Source organism: Hydra vulgaris, chromosome 09, assembly GCF_038396675.1.
Source record: "Hydra vulgaris chromosome 09, alternate assembly HydraT2T_AEP".
NCBI classification, from domain to species: Eukaryota; Metazoa; Cnidaria; class Hydrozoa; order Anthoathecata; family Hydridae; genus Hydra; species Hydra vulgaris.
In genome coordinates, this window is record NC_088928.1 from 46,938,124 (window position 1) to 46,960,746 (window position 22,623).

Consider the following 22,623-nt stretch of genomic DNA (forward strand, 5'->3'; position numbering starts at 1 on the left):
AAAGTGCTTCATCATTAAGCATGTCAATAATTTTTTTACCTGGGCTAGTTTCACTACCATTTATCCATACACAATTGTCATTGAACCATTTGACATAAGGAAAATTGAAATCTCCAGCCATGAGAAGGCCTTGATACTTTTTATTTTTAACTGCATTTATAGCTGTAATTGATTTTAGTATTTCATTATCAATTGCAAAATTTGGAAACATAAGGTTGCTGTTGTAGTTTTGTGGAGGTCTGTAAATGCAACTGAGAATGATTGATTCACTGTTGGAGTTAACAGAGCGCTATATCTGTTCAGAAGCAATAACTTTTAGGTTATTATTAAGAGATATGCTTTCAACTTGAGATGAAATGATTTTTAGTGGCATAGATTGCTACTACGCCTCCAACATACTGAGAATTTCTATTTGATTTATATAGATGATATCCGTTGAGATTGCAAATGGAACCATCACGAAACCATGTTTCAGTTATAAATATGATATGCAGCTTTTCAATTTTGACTCATAATTATAGTTCAGAGAGCTTGACTCTGTTTAAGGAGATAGAGTTGCCAACTCTATCTCCTTATCTTATCGCAAAAGTCTCAAACACTAACGTTTGATTCTTCAAACCAACAGCAATTACAGTCTCAACTAAATGATAGCAATTTATTTTATAAGCAAATTAAATGTATACCAACTCAGTTGGTATACATGCATTTTATGTATAATGCATGTATACTAACTCAGTTGGTATACATGCATTTAATTTGCTTATAAAATAAATTGCTATCATTTAGTTGAGACTGTAATTGCTGTTGGTTTGAAGAATCAAACGTTAGTGTTTGAGACTTTTGCTGATGCATTTTTGAGTGTTTGCTTTGCTTCTTTATCGGCAAAGGGGTGTTTACTGTGGCCACTAGTGAGAAGGGTCTAAGTGACATCAATGCAGTGGACCCTTTCACCGCGGATGACATAACGAAAGGGTGAGTTAAGTTTGCCAATTTTTTCAAGTTGATTGTTTGCTTCTTTTCGTCCTTTGAGTAGGGTCTTGAAGTATGTTTGTTCAGCTGGTGTGCAATCTGGTCTTATGAAAATGTTTTTGTGGCATGTATTTGCAAGATTTTTAGCTGATGATATGATATCATTATGTGCGATTTCATTTTCTAATTGAACAACTAGATTAGCTTGATATAATTTGGGTATGTTTGACGAAGAGTCAGTTTTATAAAAAAAAGAAGATCTTGATTTTTGTCTTTGAGTGTGCACATTTTAACATTTTTGTTTAATGACTTCATGATTAGTTCTACTTGAGCAGTATCATTATCTACAATTTCATTAGTATTTATTTTCTTTGATTCTGGGACCCCAACTAATACAAGATTTTTTGCTTTGATTTCTTGTAATTTGCTATCTATTTTAACTTCTTTGACTAATGCAGCATTTGCAGATGAGCCAGGTTTAAAGACTGGCAATTTTACTATAACTTGGTTGTGATGGTAAAGTATTGATGCAGATGGCTTTAAGTTTTTTATTCTCTTCTTCAAGTGTTTTTACTTTTTCAATAAGGTTGCAAACTTCACCGACCCAGGTATGGGTGCATTCTGTAGTATCTGATGATTGTCCATCACATAATGGCTAATGCTCTTTTTTAAGACACTTGAGTGCTTCATTTTCGAAGAAAGCTATATTACTGATAATAGAGGGCTGCCGCTTTAAATTACCTCCTGAAGTGAATTTTTTTATATATTACGAACCTTATTACACAAGGACTTATTAACAACATAAAACAGAATTTGCTAATGTGTTTTTTTCTTTATACATACATACACACACACACACACACACACACACACACACACACACACACACACACACACACACACATATATACACACACACACATATCTATATATATATTGGCCCTAAATTTAAATTTGTACTCTTTTATATATACATATATACCCACATATATATATATATATACATATCTATATATATATATATATATATATATATATATATATATATATATATATATATATATATATATATATATATATATATATATATATATATATATATATACATATATACACATATATATACATATATATACATATATATACATATATATACATATATACATGATATATATCAAATATATCAAGAGGAGGAACATCTGGCAAAAAACTTTTTTCTTTACATTATACATTTTTTCTTTAAATTTACAGGTCTTGATTTTAAACTTATCTCTTTGTATAGTTTGGATCCATAAGTCATATAATTGCATATATAGTTTGGATCCATAAATCATATATAAAAAGACACTTAAGATGTAAGGAGTCCCTGATAAAAATCTGTTAAAAATATTTAAAGGTTTAGTGGTCGGAGATAAGCTTATATAATAACTTAGACTTGGACATAAATTTTTGTTTATGTAATAATTATATCTTTGCATACAATACAGAAACACAAAAATAAAAAACTAATCTTGAAAACTAATGTTTTTAAAATAATCAGCATCAGCCAATGGTTACCAAGACCGGTGCCGATGATAATGCATTGGCTAAATGGTCAATGCATGGGCAAGCTGATGTTGATGCTGATGCATTGGTGCACCCCTAATATAAAGCAATACACATAACTAAATAATTCAGTCTTTAATAATAGCCTTATCTTTAGTACCCATTGAGTCAAGAATATCTAGTTTAAATCTATACTTGTAAGACAAAGTGACTTTAGTCACCAGTTTTCTGAGTAATTTAGTAGTTTCTGTATGAGTAGTAAAAAATATTAATAATATATAAATAATTAATATACATATATTTATAATATACAAATAATTAGGTTGACATAAATTTTTATCAAATAATATAATTCTGAACATGCATAGTAAAAAAAGATCATTAAACCTCTATAATCAATAGCCAGTATATGGTAACCCATTTTAGACAGACGCTAAAAAAAAAAAAACAACCATTGAATATTATAACTAGCATATGGTAAACTTGCATTGAATTCACTCATATTATACTATAACACTATATAAACACAATAAGTTTCTACCTTATAAAAGCGTATTCAATAATCCAGTGCCCTATGGAAAAAAAACTATTTATCAATAACCTTCAATACCTTATAAAATTGAACTCGATGATGCATCGCCCTATACAAAAAAAATTAAACAGCTTGTTACATTTATTAACTTTTTTGGTTTATTAGATTAATGCAAAAATAAATGCAAAAATTGTACCTAGAACCCATATTTCCATGTAAGTAGAGAATATAAGCTTCTCTAGTGATATATTGCTGTGATGCGGGTGAAATAAACCTTTGAAAAAAAAATTTAAAAACATTATTTTCAAACACTAGAAGAAAAAGCAATAAAAATAAAAATTTGGAAAATAAAATTTTAAAAAACTAAAAATTAAGCTTAAGTAAAATTTTTAATGAAAACTATTTATAAATGTATTTATAATGATTGGAACAAATAATTTTAAAACTTTACTATTTTCTAATTTTTTGTTTAACTTTTAAATAAAGTAATTTTTTTTGTTTAACTTTTAAATAAAGTAACCTAAAAATTTTTAAGATTATTTACAATAAACACATTTTATTTAAATTGTGTTGTTTCTTCTAAGAGTATTATTACTTGTCATAATAAAAATATACTATTTAATTCTCATGAAAATACCAATCAATTATGCAATTGCCGACAAACCACCTTATGCCTAATCAGTGGAAAATGCCTCACAGACATCTGGTCAGGTTAGGATATATCTGATCTGGTCAGGTCCTGCTACTAGTAACATGTAACCCAGTCAACCTGCTTCATGTCTGCTTCCTAAAAAATGCTGCCTTGCAGGATTTTTTTAGGAAAAGGCTAGGAGATTCCAACTCTGACTTAAAACACCCCCTGCCTTGAGGCTCTTGGTTAAGTAAAGACTAGAGATTGTGACTTGATAAAAATACTCATCTTGGGCAGATGTTAAACCCATCCGGCTATTATCTAGTAGAAGGCCTCCTAGGCAAAAGATTAACAGGTAAAACAGATTCTATCTGTTGACCAGCCTCGCACCCTTTCTTCATCTATTAGGCTGGCATAGATGTATTTGTAATACATTGTTTCCAGTTTAGGATGTTGAATGCTGGATCTTCTTGGCTCAATGCATGGGTTTTGCTTGTGTCTCTGTTTTTATGACTAGGCAACTCATTCTATTATCTCGTAATGAAGGTACAGCTCTAAAACTCAGTTTTATAGTTCTGAGGCCGGCTGGTCGTCAGGTTTCCTGAACTCTATTGTAGCTCTCAGAGGCTGATTCCCTTAACAGCTGTAAAACATCAGAGTACTAACAGTGCCATGTTGCGCATGGATGATGTCCCTGTTCTTACTTTTGGTGTGCATTGTCGAAGCCACATTCGGGGCCCTTTGTTACTGCTCAAGGTTTATTAATAGTAATGAAGCAATTACTTGAACTATTAAATAGCGTACTGAGTACTATCTGTGCTTTGAGTCAAGTTCTTTATCGATTCTAAAATTGACTAAAGTACTGAAAACTATAAAAAACAAAAAACCATTGCTATCACCAAGTTCTCTAAATCTATCATTTACTAATATTCGTGGTCTTTGAAGTAACTTTTCTTCTGTTGAGTCTTACCTCTTGCAAGACCTACTTGCTCTTTGTGAGACTAATTTGAGTTCAGCTGTCTCATCTTGTGGTCTTAGTATTGATGGTTATCTTCCTTTAATTTGTAAATGCTTCAATAGTCACATGCTTAGCCTGGGCATATACATTTATAAGAATTCACCGATTTATCGGGAAACTAGGTTTGAATCCACATTCTATTCTTTCATGTGCTTTCATTTAGCACCACTTCATTCTATTACCTTTCTCTTTGTTCTATATTGCTCTCTTTCATCTCATGACTGCACTCTTTTCAATGTTATTTCTGATTAAATTGACCAAGACCTTTCTCTTTATCCTTCAACCATTATTGTTGCTGGCAGCTTTAATGCTTATTACACTAAATGACTTGGCTCTAGTGTCAGTGACTCTGCAGGCCCACAACTTTTGCCTTTCTCAATCACTAACACAAATAGCCAACTTTCCAACTCGCTTTCCAGACAATCTGAATCATTTATCTTCTCTACTCAACTTATGCCTTGTTTCTGATCCTAGTCAGTGCTCAGTTTTTCCACATTCACCATTAGATGCTTCTGATCACAGTTTGATTTCTCTAAAACTATTATCTCATTCTTCTTCATCATCAGGACTACCCTATCATCATACGTCTTACAACTAACTTAAAGCTGACTGGGATTTTTTCTGGGATTTTCTTTGTGATGGCCTTTGGGTAGCAACCTTTCATCTTCCTGCTGACAAATGTGCTTCTTACAAAACTTATTGGATTCAGACTAGTATGAATTCCTTTATTCCCTCTCCACAATTTCAAGTCGACCCCCACTGTTTTCCTCTCATTGTGCTACTGCAATTTCAAATCATAACCATTACTTTCATATCTATCAGCAAAAGAATTCTTCAGAAAACAACCATCTGTTTACTACTGCGAGAAAGCATTGTAAAAAAATTTTGTTTAACGCCTAAGCCTGCTATTCTCAGGTCACAAAATCTCATATTTCATATCAAAAATTAGGCTCTTGTGACTTCTGGAGAATATTTAACAGTATCTATAACAAGGGCAAATCTGTTATTCTACCTCTCTTGTATGGTTCAGATTTTGTCACCTCACCTAAAGACAAAGCTGAATTGTTTGCTAAGAACTTCTCATCAATATCATCTCTTGATTCCACTAATCACATCCTACCTAATATAGCCAACAAACCGATTGATCCATTGTTTGACAATTTTGTATCACTCCAGCTTCTGTATCTAAAGTGATTTTCTGATTAGACTTTTCTACAGCTTGTGGTCTGGATAACATACCTGTTATAGTCTTGCAGAAGTGTTCTTGGAGCTGTCGTCTATACTTTTAAAACTAATTAACAAGTGCTTATCAGAACCTTGTTTTCAAGCCTGGTGGAAAGCGGCATCTGTTATCCGCCCTCGGATGGAATTCTGTTGCCATACCTAAATCTTCCAATGATGCCATTTTTCTTTTAGATAAGGTGCAAAAAAACATTGTAAACATAGTTGGACCTGCTCTTGCAGCCAACCTCTAACCATTATCACATCATTGTAATGTTGCTTCTCTTTCTCTTTTCTATAAATACTATAATGGGTACTGCTCTACAGAGCTAGTGCCTCTTGTGCCATCTATTAAAATTCATTCTTGTATTACTCGTCATTCAATTAAGCCTCATTCTTTTACAGGGAACTGTTCCTAAGTGCTCCAAAAACTCTTATTTGTCTAGTTTTTTTCCTCAAACATCAATCGTTTGGAATAAAAGATAAAATAATATGCATATATGATTACAAATGTCATGGATGGTATTTTAAAAATAGCATCATTATCGATATAATTAGACTTATACCACTCTGCCACGTAATAGAATAAACAAAATGCTAACCATTGGTGGCAATAACTCAAAATATTGAAAAAAGTGACTTATACCACTATGCGTCTTATGGGCTCATATATCAGTTAATTTTTTTTTTCTTCAAAAATGTATCAACTTGAGTCTCAAAAGAACCAGAATTTCATAGAGATTTCATAAATAATGGTTTCAAATAAAAATGAGCTGCTCAAATTTTATATGCAAAAAACAACAGTTTTTAACTAAAAATTGAAAAGGTTGTTTTTTTTGACATTTTGTTTGCAATATTTTTTTTTTTTAATGCTTCAGTAGAAAAGATTAAGAATTTTGAAATAACTATAAAATTCTGGTTCTTTTGAGACCCAGGTTGATATACTTTAGAATTCACTGATATATGGGAGCCAGTGTGTAATCAAGGGTCATGGAGGGTGACCTTTTTCAAAATTTAAATAAAACCAATGACTTTTCAGTTACTTTCGAACCAAAGTTCATCTGTTTTTATATTGGAAACTGGAGATACCAAAACTTTACCAAAAAGTTACATCCCTAATGTACACTCCCTGCATGTTCTGCTTATTTAAGCCAGTTAAAGTATATACACTCCCAGCATTATCTACCTATTTAAGACAGTAAACGTATGTACACTCCGCTGCGCTAATTTTTTTTTATAAAGTTTTCACTTATTTATTAATTTTACTTTGTTAGTAAGGTTTTAATATTACTAATTTATTTTCACTGTAAAATTATTTTATTAATATTGGTTTTACAAAACGCTGTTTTGGTTAAATTTAATTTTATAAGCCATTAGTAAAATGTATTGAATGGCCTTCATTAGGGAAACCAGAAAATCGACTTTGCACATCCTGTCATATAATACTTGATATATACATACACACTTAGATTAGTCAACATATGTACACTTCACTACACCTATGGCTGTACCAGTTTTAAACAATTTTAAAACTTGAATTTACAAAAAAAAAAATTTATCAAGAAATAATTATCTCTAAAATTTGGAAAACTTTAAAAAATCCAATTGACAACTTTGCATTTATAAATATTAATTGACTGATGCTTATTTTAACATGGCAATTTCTATTCGCATCTTCCTCACCATACCAGTCACAGTTGCTACATATGAAAGAAGTTTCAGTAAACTTAAGCTCATAAAAAACTACATGAGATCAACTATGGGCCAAGAACATTTGCCTAGTCTGGCTATAGTTTTAGTTGAACATGAAGTAGCCAACACCCTTGATTTTGATGACATCATCAATTGTTTAAAACTGGTACAGCCATAGGTGTTATGAACTTGCCTCAAAAAAAGCTAGAAAAGTGAACTTGTATTCAATTTTGTGCAACATTTGTGACATTATATTTACACTTGATGTGATAAATTTTGTGATCAATAAATCATTTTTTTAATTTAATTTTTTTTGGAAGGGAGAGGAGGGGGCAAAGTTGGCTCCAATTGATCCTGCTATCTTTAAATATATATATATATATATATATATATATATATATATATATATATATATATATATATATATATATATATATATATATATATATATATATGCGGTAGTGGTGTAGAAGTAGAGCGTTCGCTTCATAAGCAAGAGGTTCCGAGTTTGTGTTTATAGAGTTGAGAGAGGGTTATAACCATAATTAAGTAGCCTCCTCGTCTGTAGTGGCCTACTGGGGCTTGGAAAGGTGAATTAACAAAAAATATATATATATATAAATGTGTATTTATATATATAATAACAATTAATAAATTAAGTATTAATAAATACTGGTATAGAGTGATCAATACAGAGTAGAGTAAATTATATTATGTAAAACTAAATAACAGCTGATATTTTAAGAAACATGACTCTGAATTTAGAGGAAAATATGCAACTTTTGCTTAACTGAAAAGCACCACATAATAATGTCAAAATTAAAAATATTTTACAAAAGAAATGAGCTGGTATCAAAATGTTGCATGACAATAAAATTTTTATAAACAACTTTATTGTCATCAAAGTGGACAATACATAGTATTTTTTGTGATGATTTCCTTAGGCATGAAACTCAGAGTGTTTCTTTAATCGCCAGGTTACATAATATGTATGTGTAAACATTAGGGTGTCTATACAGGGCATTATCAAAAAAAAAGTAAGGTCTAACATATCAAATTCAGAACTATCAAAAAATTAAAACTTAAATAAGTTTAAGCTACCAGGGAACTGCTTCAAAAATTGTAAAAAAGGTGATTTTTTCATATTTTCATATTTTCAGGGTCAATTTTAACATTTTAAGACTTAAATCAGCTTTACAACAAACTTATTTAATGAGCTTTACAGCAAACTTATCTACAAAAATTAATACAAGATAAGTATAATACATTTAGTAGTTAAAACTGTTTCAGAAATTTTGATTTATAGAATATTAAAAAAAAGGAGAGGGGGCTTTTTCCAAATTTTGTATGTAATAACTTCAACACATATTTTGTTAAGTCAACAAAATATGTGTTGAAGTTATTATACTTCTTATAAATATTGATGATATTAACTTTTTATTTAAAACATAAATTGATATTTATTACATTTCTAACTAAATTTTTAAAATATACAAAAATACAAAATAATATACAAGATACAAAGTATAAATAATTATAAAATGGCTGCTGGAACAAGAAGGAAAAATGGTTCTTGTCTATGTGAATATTTGGGATCTGGAAAAGAGTTACCAGTAGCCGAACTGCCTTGATATTAACTTTTTATTTAAAACATAAATTGATATTTATTACATTTCTAACTAAATTTTTAAAATATACAAAAATACAAAATAATATACAAGATACAAAGTATAAATAATTATAAAATGGCTGCTGGAACAAGAAGGAAAAATGGTTCTTGTCTACGTGAATATTTGGGATCTGGAAAAGAGTTACCAGTAGCCGAACTGCCTACTCTAAGAGATGTGTTAAGATATGGTATTTTTTAAAGAGAAACCAGTGAACTAAACAGAAGAAATTATAGTAATTTTCAGTTGATCCACGATATTTACATTAAACTTTCAGAAAAATGGCTTATAGCCAGTGTTTTATTTAAGCCTCGTATAACTAGTATAAAACATAATTTAATAACAAGACTCAAAGTTACTTGGAACAAAGCTTGTCTGATTTCTCAAAATAGAGCAAGTAAAAGTACAAAACAAAAGTTTAATTTCATCATTGACAAATTATTTGACTTGGTTGATTGTAAATAAATGATTTCACTTTGTTCTGAGCAACAACTACCTGTATCTGTCCTAGGGAGACAAAAATACCAATTAATGAACTGGTTTATATAAAAGGTATGAGTGGATATACTAAAAATAATATAAAAGTATTACTAATGCTAAAAATTAAATTTTACTTAATAAATTTTTTAGTTAATAAGCTTAATTATAATAAAACTTAATTTCTCTTTGATTAGTTTAAAAAGAAAACTTTTTTAAAATATTTTTCTTGAGGTAAACAAATTATTGCCACTTTTTTTTTAGCCCAGCAGGAAAAGATTGGAACTCTTAGTTCTTATCAACTTGGGCCTGCTAATTTGATGGAGTCAAAAAGGTTAATAAAGGTAGAAAGTTGCAAATAAAAAAACATAGAAGAAAAACCTATGAGAAAAAAAAAACACATGACTCAAAACAAAACAAATATTCAAGATAAACAAAATATCAAACATGAAATTTTTGAAGAGTTTAATTTTGATGAAAATGAGATTTCTATTCAAAACTCAAGTACAAAATGTTTAAAAAAATCTAGAAACAATATTAGAGATATATAAGATATCTTATATATTGCATAAACCAGTATTAGAGTACTTTTTTAAACCAACGATTATACCAAACTGGTGTTGCCACACTTAAGGTGTTGAAAGATGTGTAAAAAAAGTCACCAAGGAATGTGAAAACGTTTTCACAGAAGATAGGAGAGATGGTTGGATTAAAGGACAAGAGTTATTAATGTCGCATAATCTAGCCAAACAAAATCCTATTGGGTTGACAATATTTGAGAAATAATCTTTATTACAATATTGCACTGTATTTTATTGTGCCAGTATATTTCATGGATTTATAAAAAGCATTTTAAGTTTAGTTCTATAACACATTTTACCTTCTTTATCTCATTTTTACACTTTCAGCAGTGAGCTAGTGTGTGTGTAATTACAATTTTTACAGTTCCACTTACTGGCTTTTGGTAAAACACTGTCACTGATTCCCTGGTAGCGAAAACTTTTTCTTTCTTTTTTTGTTTAAATACCAGTTTTGAACTTTTAATGATAAACCTCACTCTTTTTTTAGTTATGGAAAGCAATATTGAATTTTCAAAAAGTATGACACACCCTAATGTAAATAAAACTCCTGATAACTCGAATCCTCGATAACTTAAACTTACAGTAACTTAAAGTATTTTCAAATTCCTGTTGAACCCAATTTCTTATAAAAATCACTCTATAACTAGAACATTTACGAACCCGTGAAAAGTCAGTATACACAGATGAAAAAAAGCCTGCAAAAATGCTTAGACATAACAAACACAAACATAGTAAATATAAAAATATTTGTTGATATTTTGCTATATTCAGAATAGCACCTTCAGGATGTAGAAAAGAGTAAAAATTGGTAAAGGGCCCATATTTAGATAAAAAGTGAAAGGCCCATGCAGGAATCCTGCATGGCCTCTGGGGCCACCACACCCCAGTAACTAATTGGAAAATTGTAAAAAAATTTTGTCTCCAAATCCTGATCACAACTTTTTGTAAAAAACCTTTAATGTTTGCTTAGATGAAAACTTTACATTTGGACATATAAAGGTAAAAGACTACTGAATAAAGGAAACCAGTTCATTTTAAAATAAATACACAAGAATAAATTCTTATCTTTTAATGACACTGATGATTTAACTTTTGCTTTGGTTGCTACTATGTTTGTCTTGTAAAGATACAAACAAGTTCTTTATATAAGTTGTAAAGAACTAGCTACACCATATTTTGTAAATATTTGTAGTAGTTCTTTGTTTTTGATTTTATTAAGATAAATTAGCATGAAATAAAAACTGAAAATTAAACTCATATAAATGTGAAATAAAATATTTGAATGCGAGTGAGAAATTTTCTGATTAAAATTGTTCCCTTGAATAAAACTTATACAGGGTGTTATAATTTGAATTAACTTTTAAAATTTGCGCTATTTAAATTTTTTGTACAAAAATAGCTTCTGTTTATTGATAGCTATCAAGTATAAACATTGTGGTTAATAAATAAGGAGAAGCATATGATTGAACAACATGTCTTCATTGTTAATAACTATTTTAAATTTGGTAGAAATTAAGCAGAAGTTGGGAGAAAACTTTGCACAAAAATGGAAGATATTGTTCATCAAACTCCACCATTCAAAAAATAGTAAATAAATTTCAGGAAATTGGCTCAATTTATTATTCAAGATCAAATTTATAGCTGTAGCGGTTGCTCTAAAGAAAATATTGCTGCTGTCAGTGAAAGTGTTGGTGAAAAGCCAAACACATCAATTCTTCATCATTCACAGAAACTATGCAAATCACTTTATTAAATATTTTGCACATTATTAATTGCATATTAATAATGCATTATGAATTACATGACTGTGTATTGCACTTATGCACTGAATAAATATAGTATAAAAATTCAAAGTAACTTATAATAAAAATTTAAGCAAATAAAACTTACCAAGCCCCAAGCTTTCCAGCATATCCATTAAGATAGACTTGCTCACATTTCACCAGCCCAAAGTCAATGCATGATGATAAATTTGCAAACCAAGGAGAACGAACTGTAAGCAAAATTTTATTTACAAATAATCTTTTATTCAAAAATGATTTTAAAAAAATAGACTAATTTTAAATAAAAAACAAAAAAAATAAATGAAAATAAACTTTTTTTTTTACTATAATTTAAATCTAAACTATATTCTATTATTAAATTATTACTAAATTGATAGTCAAAATAATTACCAAAATATGATTTTAAGTTAATATAACAATATTTAAAAATTAATAATACTACATTATATATATATATATATATATATATATATATATATATATATATATATATATATATATATATATATATATATATATAACTATATATAACTATATATATATATATATATATATATATATATATATATATATATATATATATATATAATGTAGTATTAATAATTTAATACTACATTATACATATATATATATATGCTGCAAAGGAGTCCCAATACATTGACTGACAGTTTGGCATGGGACACCAATCTTTTCTTTATTATTCTTTATCTTTTTCTGAAAACGCTGTTTGGTATTAAGGTAGGAAAAACTAGTAACAATTTATTACTTAAATTCGCTTCAGTAGATATATATATATATATACATGCATACATAACATATATATATATATATATATATATATATATATATATATATATATATATATATATATATTTATATATATATATATTTATATATATATATATTTATATATATATATATTTATATATATATATATATATATATATATATATATATATATATATATATATATATATAGCGGGAAGCAAGAGCTTTAGCTCTCGCCTTCGCTCCCACTCTTTTAAAGTGGTTTATGGGAGCAATTTATGGCTCTCACAAAAGTATAAGTTTTTCATAAATATAAACCACTTTATTTTTTTTCTCTATTTTTAGATATTGATAAGAAAAATCAAAAATTCTTGTCTAAACTACATAAAACAAAAAATACAAAGTTTGAGTTTCAAATTGACTTTTTTTGCTTACAAAATGCAATTGTTTATTTATTTTGCATAACAGTTACTGATTTTTTTGTAGTGCTTGAGATTACATTTTAACTATACAAATGGCTTATTTTATACTGTAAAAATTGTTTTATTATTGGTAAAGCAGAATTTTAGTATTATAAACGTGAAAATAAGTATTACATAACTATAACACAAAGTTTTTGTAGAATTAGTAAAAAAAAAAAAAGAACTTTTTCTTTTCTTTTTAAACATAGATGCAGTGCAAAGAGATTATTTTCCCTAAAATCCATGGTGTGAAATACAGTGTAATGTTACTATAGCAAAAATGACAATATGGTCAAGTTTGCTAAGTTGTTTATAAATGAAAAGCAATACCGTTGCAGCTGAGATAAAAATATCATTTTAAAAATAAACCAATAATTGCATAATAAACTGCAATGCTTTTTTAAAAGCAGAGTTATTGCAAAAAAAATGTTGGACTAACTGATTGGTTTCTTAAATAAAAAATCAGTTTCTTATAAAATGCCATTATGGAAAAATAAATTGATAATATTGTTGGGGATAATGCAAATCCACATAACTAGAATTGGCTACTATTATTGGATATTAATAATTTTAAAACCAAATACCTATTGTTGACATTACAAAGAACATGAATAAAACTCTTTATGCTAAAATGAACACAAAATTTGTTGAATTAAAAAAAATATAAAGTTTTAATCTTCTCCAGTAAAAAATCTGTACTGCAGATAAGCAGTTTTATCCAATTCGACACAGATTTGCACTATCCGCAACAATATTCTGTCATAAATCTTTTTCTTAGTCAATACTATGTCTTCCTATATAAGAAGACATAGTATTTATGTCTTATATAAGAAGACATAGTATTTATGTCTTATATAGGAAGACATGGTATTGACTAAGAAAAAGATTTACTAGATAATAGCTATTAAAGCTATTATTTAAAATTCAGTTTATAACATTTTTATAAATACATGTGAAAAAGTAAAACATTTTTTTTGAATGTTATAGCTGCTTTTTTTTTCATTTTGCACAAACTCATATATATATATATATATATATATATATATATATATATATATATATATATATATATATATATATATATATATATATATATATATATATATATATATATATATATATATATATAGATATATATATATATATATATATATATATATATAACATAAAATTATTACACACTAAATTGTTAGATTGTAATTTTATTATTGACGCTTGTCTGAAGAGCTTTTTTCACAGCGCAACAAACGACTTTCGTTACATATATATTCTAATGTTATAAGCATATTTTTGTAACAAGTATAAAATCAAATATTATATTCAATAAGTATTTTATTTAATGAATAAATGAATAAAATAAATAATAATATTTAATGAATAGATTGTGCAAAAACTGAAAGCTCTTATAAAAAGCTGTTTAGATGAGCAGCTCGCATGGCTCACCATAGTTGTTTTAGGAGAGCTTTTTTCCACTCTTGCATTCATTTACTCCTGCCAATATATATATATATATATATATATATATATATATATATATATATATATATATATATATATATATATATATATATATATATATATATATATATATATATATATATATATATATATATATATATATATATATATATATATATATATATATATATATATATATATATATATATATATATATTTAGGCTGCATGACAATTTAGTCATCCAGGTCATATTTTAAAAATCCCGAAATATTTTTGCAAAAAAAATTCATTTTCCTTATACTTGTCTTAATACAGTTTTAAGCTGATGGGTTTCTCAATTCTTTAATACATTTTTTTTTTTTTTTTGTATGAGCAATGAACTAAAAAAGTTAAAAACAAATATATTGCAAAAATATATACTCAAATTTAAATTTACAGAAAACTTTTTAAAAATCTAGAAGAACTAAAAGCTAAAAGACATACCTGGAAAAATTTCCTTTAAAATTTTAATTTTGATTAAGTAAAAAATATTGGTTTAATGGTTTAATACATTAAAAATACAAATAATATATAACTACAAAAATAAACACAAAAATATATTTAACATGAAATATATATTACTTCTATGTGAATAAATAATTTCCATTTTTACTTCTTTTGAATATAAAACTAATGCAGAAAATGCGATGTAACAAAACACCAAAAATGTAAGTATAGACCAAAGAGACCACATGAACTTGGAAATTACAAGGCTCCTAAAATAAAATTAAAAAGCAAATTAAACTGCGCAATATACATTAATAAAATACCAGGCTTTGTGAGAAGTATTTTGAATTTTACATACGAAATGGCTATTTTACCTACACATTAAGCTATTTACGTTACACCAAAATTTTTTCAATTTGATTATTAAAACAGTTTATGCAAAAAACATTAAGCAGTAATTAATTGTTGTAAAAAATATTTTCATCGTAATGACAAAATAATATCTTTTTAAGATTAAAAAAAAACAGTTAAATTAACTTTTTTCAGCTTTCTGTTTTTAAAAAAATTTAATTTAATTTAGATTTATTTTATTATATCTAAATTAAATTTATTATTAAATATTAATAAATTTATTTTATTAAAAAAAAATTTAAAACGCTTCGTTTTACATTTTTTTTCTGCTAAAATTTTCAAACTATGTTAAAGAAAAGAAAAATCTTTTCAATAAATTTATTTCAAGTTACTTTAAAATATTTGTTTTACATTCAACTATTTTATTTATTTATAGTTTAAATGAATAAATTTTTTTCATCCTGCTATAAAAGTGCTGATATACAAAAAAAATATACTTAATACTTATAACTGTATATAAATTGTCGGATAAATTGCCATAATCAAACCTGTAAGCAAAATTATTAGATTTATTAAAAATAATTAGAGAATTTTACATAACAAATATATGAAAAGATGTTTTTTTTAAGTTTTTAAATTGCTTTTTAACAAAAGTTTTTTCTATATCATTAATTTTTTAGATTGATCATAGAATGAACGTCTATTAGAAATGATTAACTAGTTTATGAGTTGCAAAGATTTTGTTGAAGCCAAAATATTAAGAAAAATTTCGTTAAATGTTAAAAATGTTAATAGTTTTTATTTATTTTTTGATCATCAAGAATTTCACCCATAAACAATTGCCCCCTCATTAAAAAAAAACAAACTAAATCGTGAGAAAGCAAACATAAGACAAATGTTTCAAGAAATAAATAGTATAAGTTTAATAAAGTATAAGTTTTTTAAATAAGGAATTTTTTTTTCTTCAAAACAATATAATTAAACTTCATTGATAAACTTTTTTGTAACAAAATTGTTTAATTTTAAGATATTTTATAAATACTTTACAAAATAAATATTAAAGTTTTTAATATGGTTTCAAATTAAAATTAATTACAATGCAATATTTTAAAATATGCAACTAACATAATTTAACTTTTAACAATGTAAACATGTTTATTGAGTAAAGTTACAATTACTCGCATTACGCTTTTCTGTTATGCAACAAGATCTCAAAACAAGGCTTGAAATACTGCAATAAAATTAAACACAATAAAAAATTTATATATATATATACATACATATATATATATATATATATATATATATATATATATATATATATATATATATATATATATATATATATATATATATATATATATATACACATATACAGAGTTGTTAACAAAGCCAAAATTAGCAAGGCCAAGCCCACATGTTACAAGGTCAAAGCCAAGACCAAGTACAAAAGTTTTAAGGCAAAGGACAAAAATTTCAAGACCAAGGCCAAGATAAAGAGTTTCAAAACCAAGGCCTACACAAACATTTTCAAGACCAAAGACTTAAAATTTGGCCTTACGTTAAGGCCAATTATTAACAAAACTAGGTAGCAAGTGCTGTGATAATAAAACCACAAGTCGTGAAATTAGACCAAGGTTAGGCCCAGAACTCAACAAAGTCAATAAGAAAATATACTTGTAGATATATATAAAAGCAAAAATACATAAAAATAAAGAATTAAAACTTTTAATTCTTTAATTTTATGTATTTTTATGCTAACAACTGATATCAACATCTTTTGATTAAAGATATGTAGTTATTAGTTGTTAGCACTAACTATAAGTCATAACCATTAACTATCAATGTATAGCCTATAAGTCTTTATTACATTCAAAGCCTCAAGCAACGAATCAGACATATGAGCTCTATGAGGGCACATTAATCCACTCTGACAAAAGATTCGCTCGACAGGAGCTGACAGCGCAGGGACACAGAAATACTTGTCAAATACAGATTTCTGATTTTTGAATATTGATTATCTGTATACAGTTTTTTTAACAATAAATCTTTTTGATTAAATTCTAGTGATTGATTCATTCTTGTTTGTAAAACATTTTTTTCTATTATTTGCAAAAAAGCATTTTTTTTTTTTTTTTTAATTTGGTAATGGACTTTTGGATCTGAAGTGTAACACTATTTTTAGTAGATGTCGAAGTGGTTTCTGGTGTTGTTCTTGTGACTGATCTATTAAATTAAACTATTGCTTATTGGTGAAAATGGATTTTATAAATAAAATTATTTAAAAAAACTCTTTTAAATATTAGTGATGTACTGATATATTCATTTAAAATTTAATGGTATTTGCATAAAGTGAACTTGATTTTGTCACTTTTAAAGATAGAGAGTCGTTCTGTTTTTTACCTCAAATGGTAAATTTAAATGTTAAACTATAGGAATATATATATATACATATATATATATATATATATATATATATATATATATATATATATATATATATATATATATATATATCATATATATATATATATATATATATATATATATACATATATATATATATATATATATATATATATATATATATATATATATATATATATATATGTATATATATATATATATATAATATATATATATATATTATATATATATATATATATATATATATATATATATATATATATATATATATATATATATATATATATATATATATATATATATGCATATACAGTATTGTGAATATGTTTTAGATTACTTCATTTTTTCAAAAAATCCTGGAGAATTCTTCTCTTATATTTAAGTTTGCAGTTCTATATTATAAACTTATTAAAACACATGTAATTCACACAAAATATGGAACAATTACAAACTTTTTAATGTCAAACTTCATAAAAGACTCCTAATATCTACTCTGTCCTCCTTTTGCTTTAATCACAGCTGATATTTGCGGAAGAAAAGATTCATACAATTTAGTTATAAAATCCTGGGGTATGTTGTGCCATTCTCTTTGAAGTACTTCAAAATATTCTTCAGCATTTCAGGGAGCATGTTTGACTTTATTTCTGTCCAAGTAATCCCAAATATGCTCAATAATATTTAAATCTGGACTCTGGGGAGGCCAGGTCATTAATTCCAGTACTCCTTCCTCTGCCATTTCATTTAAATGATTTTTTGCTACTTGGGAACAATGTTTTGGGTCATTGTCCTGCTGCAGAATAAAATTATGACCTATTAGTTTCATTCTGGAAGATACAGCATGGTGCTTTAGGATATCTACATAACATTCCCTGGTGAGTCGCCTCTCTATTTTGATCAAATTACCTACTCCAGATGAAGATAAACAGCCCCAAACTTGTATAGAGCCTCCTACGTGTTTAATAGTAAGGTTTAAACACTCAAGCTGATAGGCTTGTCCAATTCTTCTTCGAACATAATGGCGTCTTTTTGTTCCAAAAGTTTCGAATTTGGACTCATCGGTGTACAGAACCTGATTAAACATTTCCTAGGCCTAATCTTTGTGTTGTTTTGCATATTTGAGTCGTTTTTCTCTATTGCCACACCATAATAATGGTTTTCGAATTGCAACAATCCCAATTTGAGTGGGTGTTGTCGAATACAAGAAGTGCTGACATTTTTCCCAGTTGCTGTGTTAATGTCCTTTGTCAATTCGGTTGATGTTTATATTCCTTTTTTTTTTTTGCCTTAAGAGGTCTAAAACTTTTCTTTCTATCTTCAAGGGAGCCAGTTTCTCTAAATTTTTTAATGATTTCTGCATCAGCAGTCTTAGAATATCCTGTTTTGGACGAAATTTGGCGCTGCAAATAACCTTATTCATGAAGCACAATAACTTTTTGTCTCTCTATTAAAGATATTTTACCCATTTAATTAATCTAAAAATGCAAACTAAACATTTAAAAATAAAAACAAACATTTAATATAAAAAAATTGTAAATACGTCTAATTATACAAGTGGTCTAAAACATATTCACAGTACTGTATATATGGGCAATTCCAGGGTGGAAAATAAAAAAATTTTTATTCTCTTTTTTGTCAACTTTTAGCTAATTAATATTGATTTAGGCACATGAACGTTTATTTAAAGTATACTTTAGAACTAAAATTAATTCATTTAAGTCGTTTTTAGGCTTCCGAAAGTTATGGTTTTACTTGTTGTTGTATCATCAAAAAAAGTATCATTGTAAAATGTTATTTTAACCATGAATTTATTTGCATAATCCAAATTAATTTAGTGTGGAAATAGAGCTAACATGTTCAATTTGCTATTGGTCAGATTTTATACTTTAAAAAATATATTTCAAGAAAATAACGAAAGAACTTTTGCAATTTTCATGTAACATAAGTTAACAAAAACATGATCAAGTTAAAAAACTTATATTTTTTAATAATATATGCCAATGTTTTAAAAGATTTAAATGTAAATACTTTGCAGCATTTTAAAAATACAACCTAATGAAAATAAGGGAATATGCATAAACATAAGAAGTGTAAGTAAAATTTTCGACTAACTAAAAGGTTTTCTTATTTAAATGGCTTAATAAATAATAATAAGATTGTCATACTGAAGTAATTTAAAGTTTTTAAAGTTGCTCTTCGTAATGCGGAAAAAACTGTTTTCGATTTGATAACTTTCATATATTTTATGAAAAATCACTCAGGAAGAGTTCCGCCAGTTTTTTAAAATTGCCTTTGTTAATAACTTTTGATGAATGACTTCAATACTTTTTGGAATTCTTTTGTTACGTAACTCTAAAAAATCTAACTCTTAGTAATAAATATAAAAGATCTAATACAATAATGGCTTGGTAACGTAAGTGATGTGACGTAAGTTAAATATATAGTATCAAAAAAATAAGTTTATTTTCCTTAGCCGGTCACCTCTGATGAATTTCAAAACTTATTTAGAATTGGTATGGAATTCTCAACATCTTGTGAAAATACAATCTGCTTTACTGATTTGCTGAAATCTGACCTAAAAGTTGAAACAATTGTGTTACCTTGTTTTTGGCTAAAAAAGTTAAGTGGCATTTTCAGTAATAAGTTCGCCTACTTTTGGCCAGACTCAAAACTTTTTCACTAATTTTATTCTTCAGACTAACAGTTTTCATACAAAATAGCTAAAAATTTAATTCAGGGTTGTACCCTTAGTAGAATTACTAATGTTGTTTGAACAAAATAGCTAAAAATTTAATTCAGGTTGTACCCTCATGGTCACCCGGTGGCACGAGATGCCTTGTTTTTAAAGTTTAAAATTAAAACGAGATGCCTTGTTTTTAAAGTTTAAAATTCAATTCAGGGTTGTACTCTCATGGTCACCCGGTGGCACGAGGTGCCTTGAGATTAAAGTTTAGAATTACTAATGTTGTTTGAACAAAATAGCTAAAAATTTAATTCAGGGTTGTACCCTCATGGTCACCCGGTGGCACGAGATGCCTTGTTTTCTGCAAGGGCAACTGAAATTTTAAAAAAATGCCAATCAGTAGCCCGGCAGGACAACCAGACAGTTTGTTACTTATAAAAGTGTGCTGATTAATAAAACTATTTTTATAAATACACACTTTTTTATTAATAAAACTTTTGATCTATAAAGATTTTATTCCTTGCAATTACTTAATAGAAAACTTTAAAAAGCATTTAAAGTAGTTCAAGGGATGAATTAAGCAATCGCAAAATGCAAAATCTGGAAAAAATATCTGGTCTTCAAAATTTTAGTTTATGCAAAACATCAACTAATAAAAACTTTTTATTGGTTGATTTTAAAACTAACACGCGTTTTTACGGACTATTAGTAACGTTTTTCATTATGCTAAACTTTATTATACAGTACATTTTTATAAAGTTGTTTAAGTGTATTTGTAAAAGTTCCTGAAGTTTTTAATAATATTTGAATATCCACTTAATTTTTTCTAGAATCTTATCTACTCTGATTAAAGTTTAGAATTACTAATGTTGTTTGAACAAAGAATGAATTTTAAAAGTTATAAGTGCTTTATAAAATTAATAACACTATTATAGTTTTATTACTTTTATAATGTATTTTTTTTATTACTTTTATAATGCAGTTAATGACAAGAGTGTTATTACTTTTGTAGTCATAAGTTTATTGTTTTGTTTTATTTTTTATAGCTTTTTCGCTAACAAACTTATAATAATTTGCTCCTTGAAAACAAAGTACGCGGCTTTGCATAAACTAAAATTTTAAAAAAATTATTAGTTTCACCTAAGAAGAGATACAAAAAAAAAACTTTTACACCGGACTACTGATTATCATAGCGGACTACTGATTATCATAACTCAAATGAGAAATAAAAACTGTTTCAGTCGCCCTCAGGACGACTGGAAAAAAACTGGAGGGTACACCACTGTAATTTACAGTTTAAATAGAAAAATATTTGATAAAGCTGTTGTGCGTGTAACGTAAGTTAAATATTGCCCATATATAGTTATATGTATTTATAATTATAAATTATTATAAATACATATAACTATATAAAAATATTGCCCATATATAGTTATATGTATTTATAGTTATAAATTATTATTTGTTTTAAACAATTTGAAACCTGTTTTGTTGCAAGAAAATTAGTCAAGAAAGAATTTTTCATGTATTTTTAGATTAATTTGTGATCAGAAGGAAAAAATAAAACTTTTCATGATGCTTTTATTACTGACTCAACTTTTTATTATCTCTAAGCAAGCTTGTTACATAATAAGGCAAAGCAATAAGCAGAAGGCATCCCATGTTTTCATTGTCTTTTAAACAAAATTACACAAAAAATACAATTAAAGGCACAAAAATTACTAAAGGCTCGAAGAATTAGAAAAGATTTCTTTAAAAACAGTAAAAAAGGTTCCTCTACCTGCCTTGCTTTGAAGCCCTGTAAATCAGCCAAATGAAAAGATAATTGCTCCATTCCTTTTTTTACTGAAAGTCTTTTGGATACTCTATTCCTT

At 26.9% G+C, this 22,623-nt stretch overlaps 1 protein-coding gene across 1 annotated transcript in view; it reads right to left on the reverse strand.

Annotated features, from left to right (window-relative positions):
• The window catches only part of LOC100201667 (lysophosphatidylserine lipase ABHD12), a 54,752-nt gene that overhangs the window by 27,186 nt on the left and 4,943 nt on the right, over window positions 1–22,623 (reverse strand). Inside the window, exons 2-6 of the mRNA XM_065805897.1 lie at window positions 15,427–15,560; window positions 12,224–12,326; window positions 3,243–3,320; window positions 3,125–3,155; window positions 2,902–2,947 (exon numbers count right to left, since the gene is read on the reverse strand). Of these exons, the coding sequence (XP_065661969.1) occupies window positions 2,902–2,947; window positions 3,125–3,155; window positions 3,243–3,320; window positions 12,224–12,326; window positions 15,427–15,560 (392 nt within the window). The remainder of the gene's footprint in view (window positions 1–2,901; window positions 2,948–3,124; window positions 3,156–3,242; window positions 3,321–12,223; window positions 12,327–15,426; window positions 15,561–22,623) is intronic.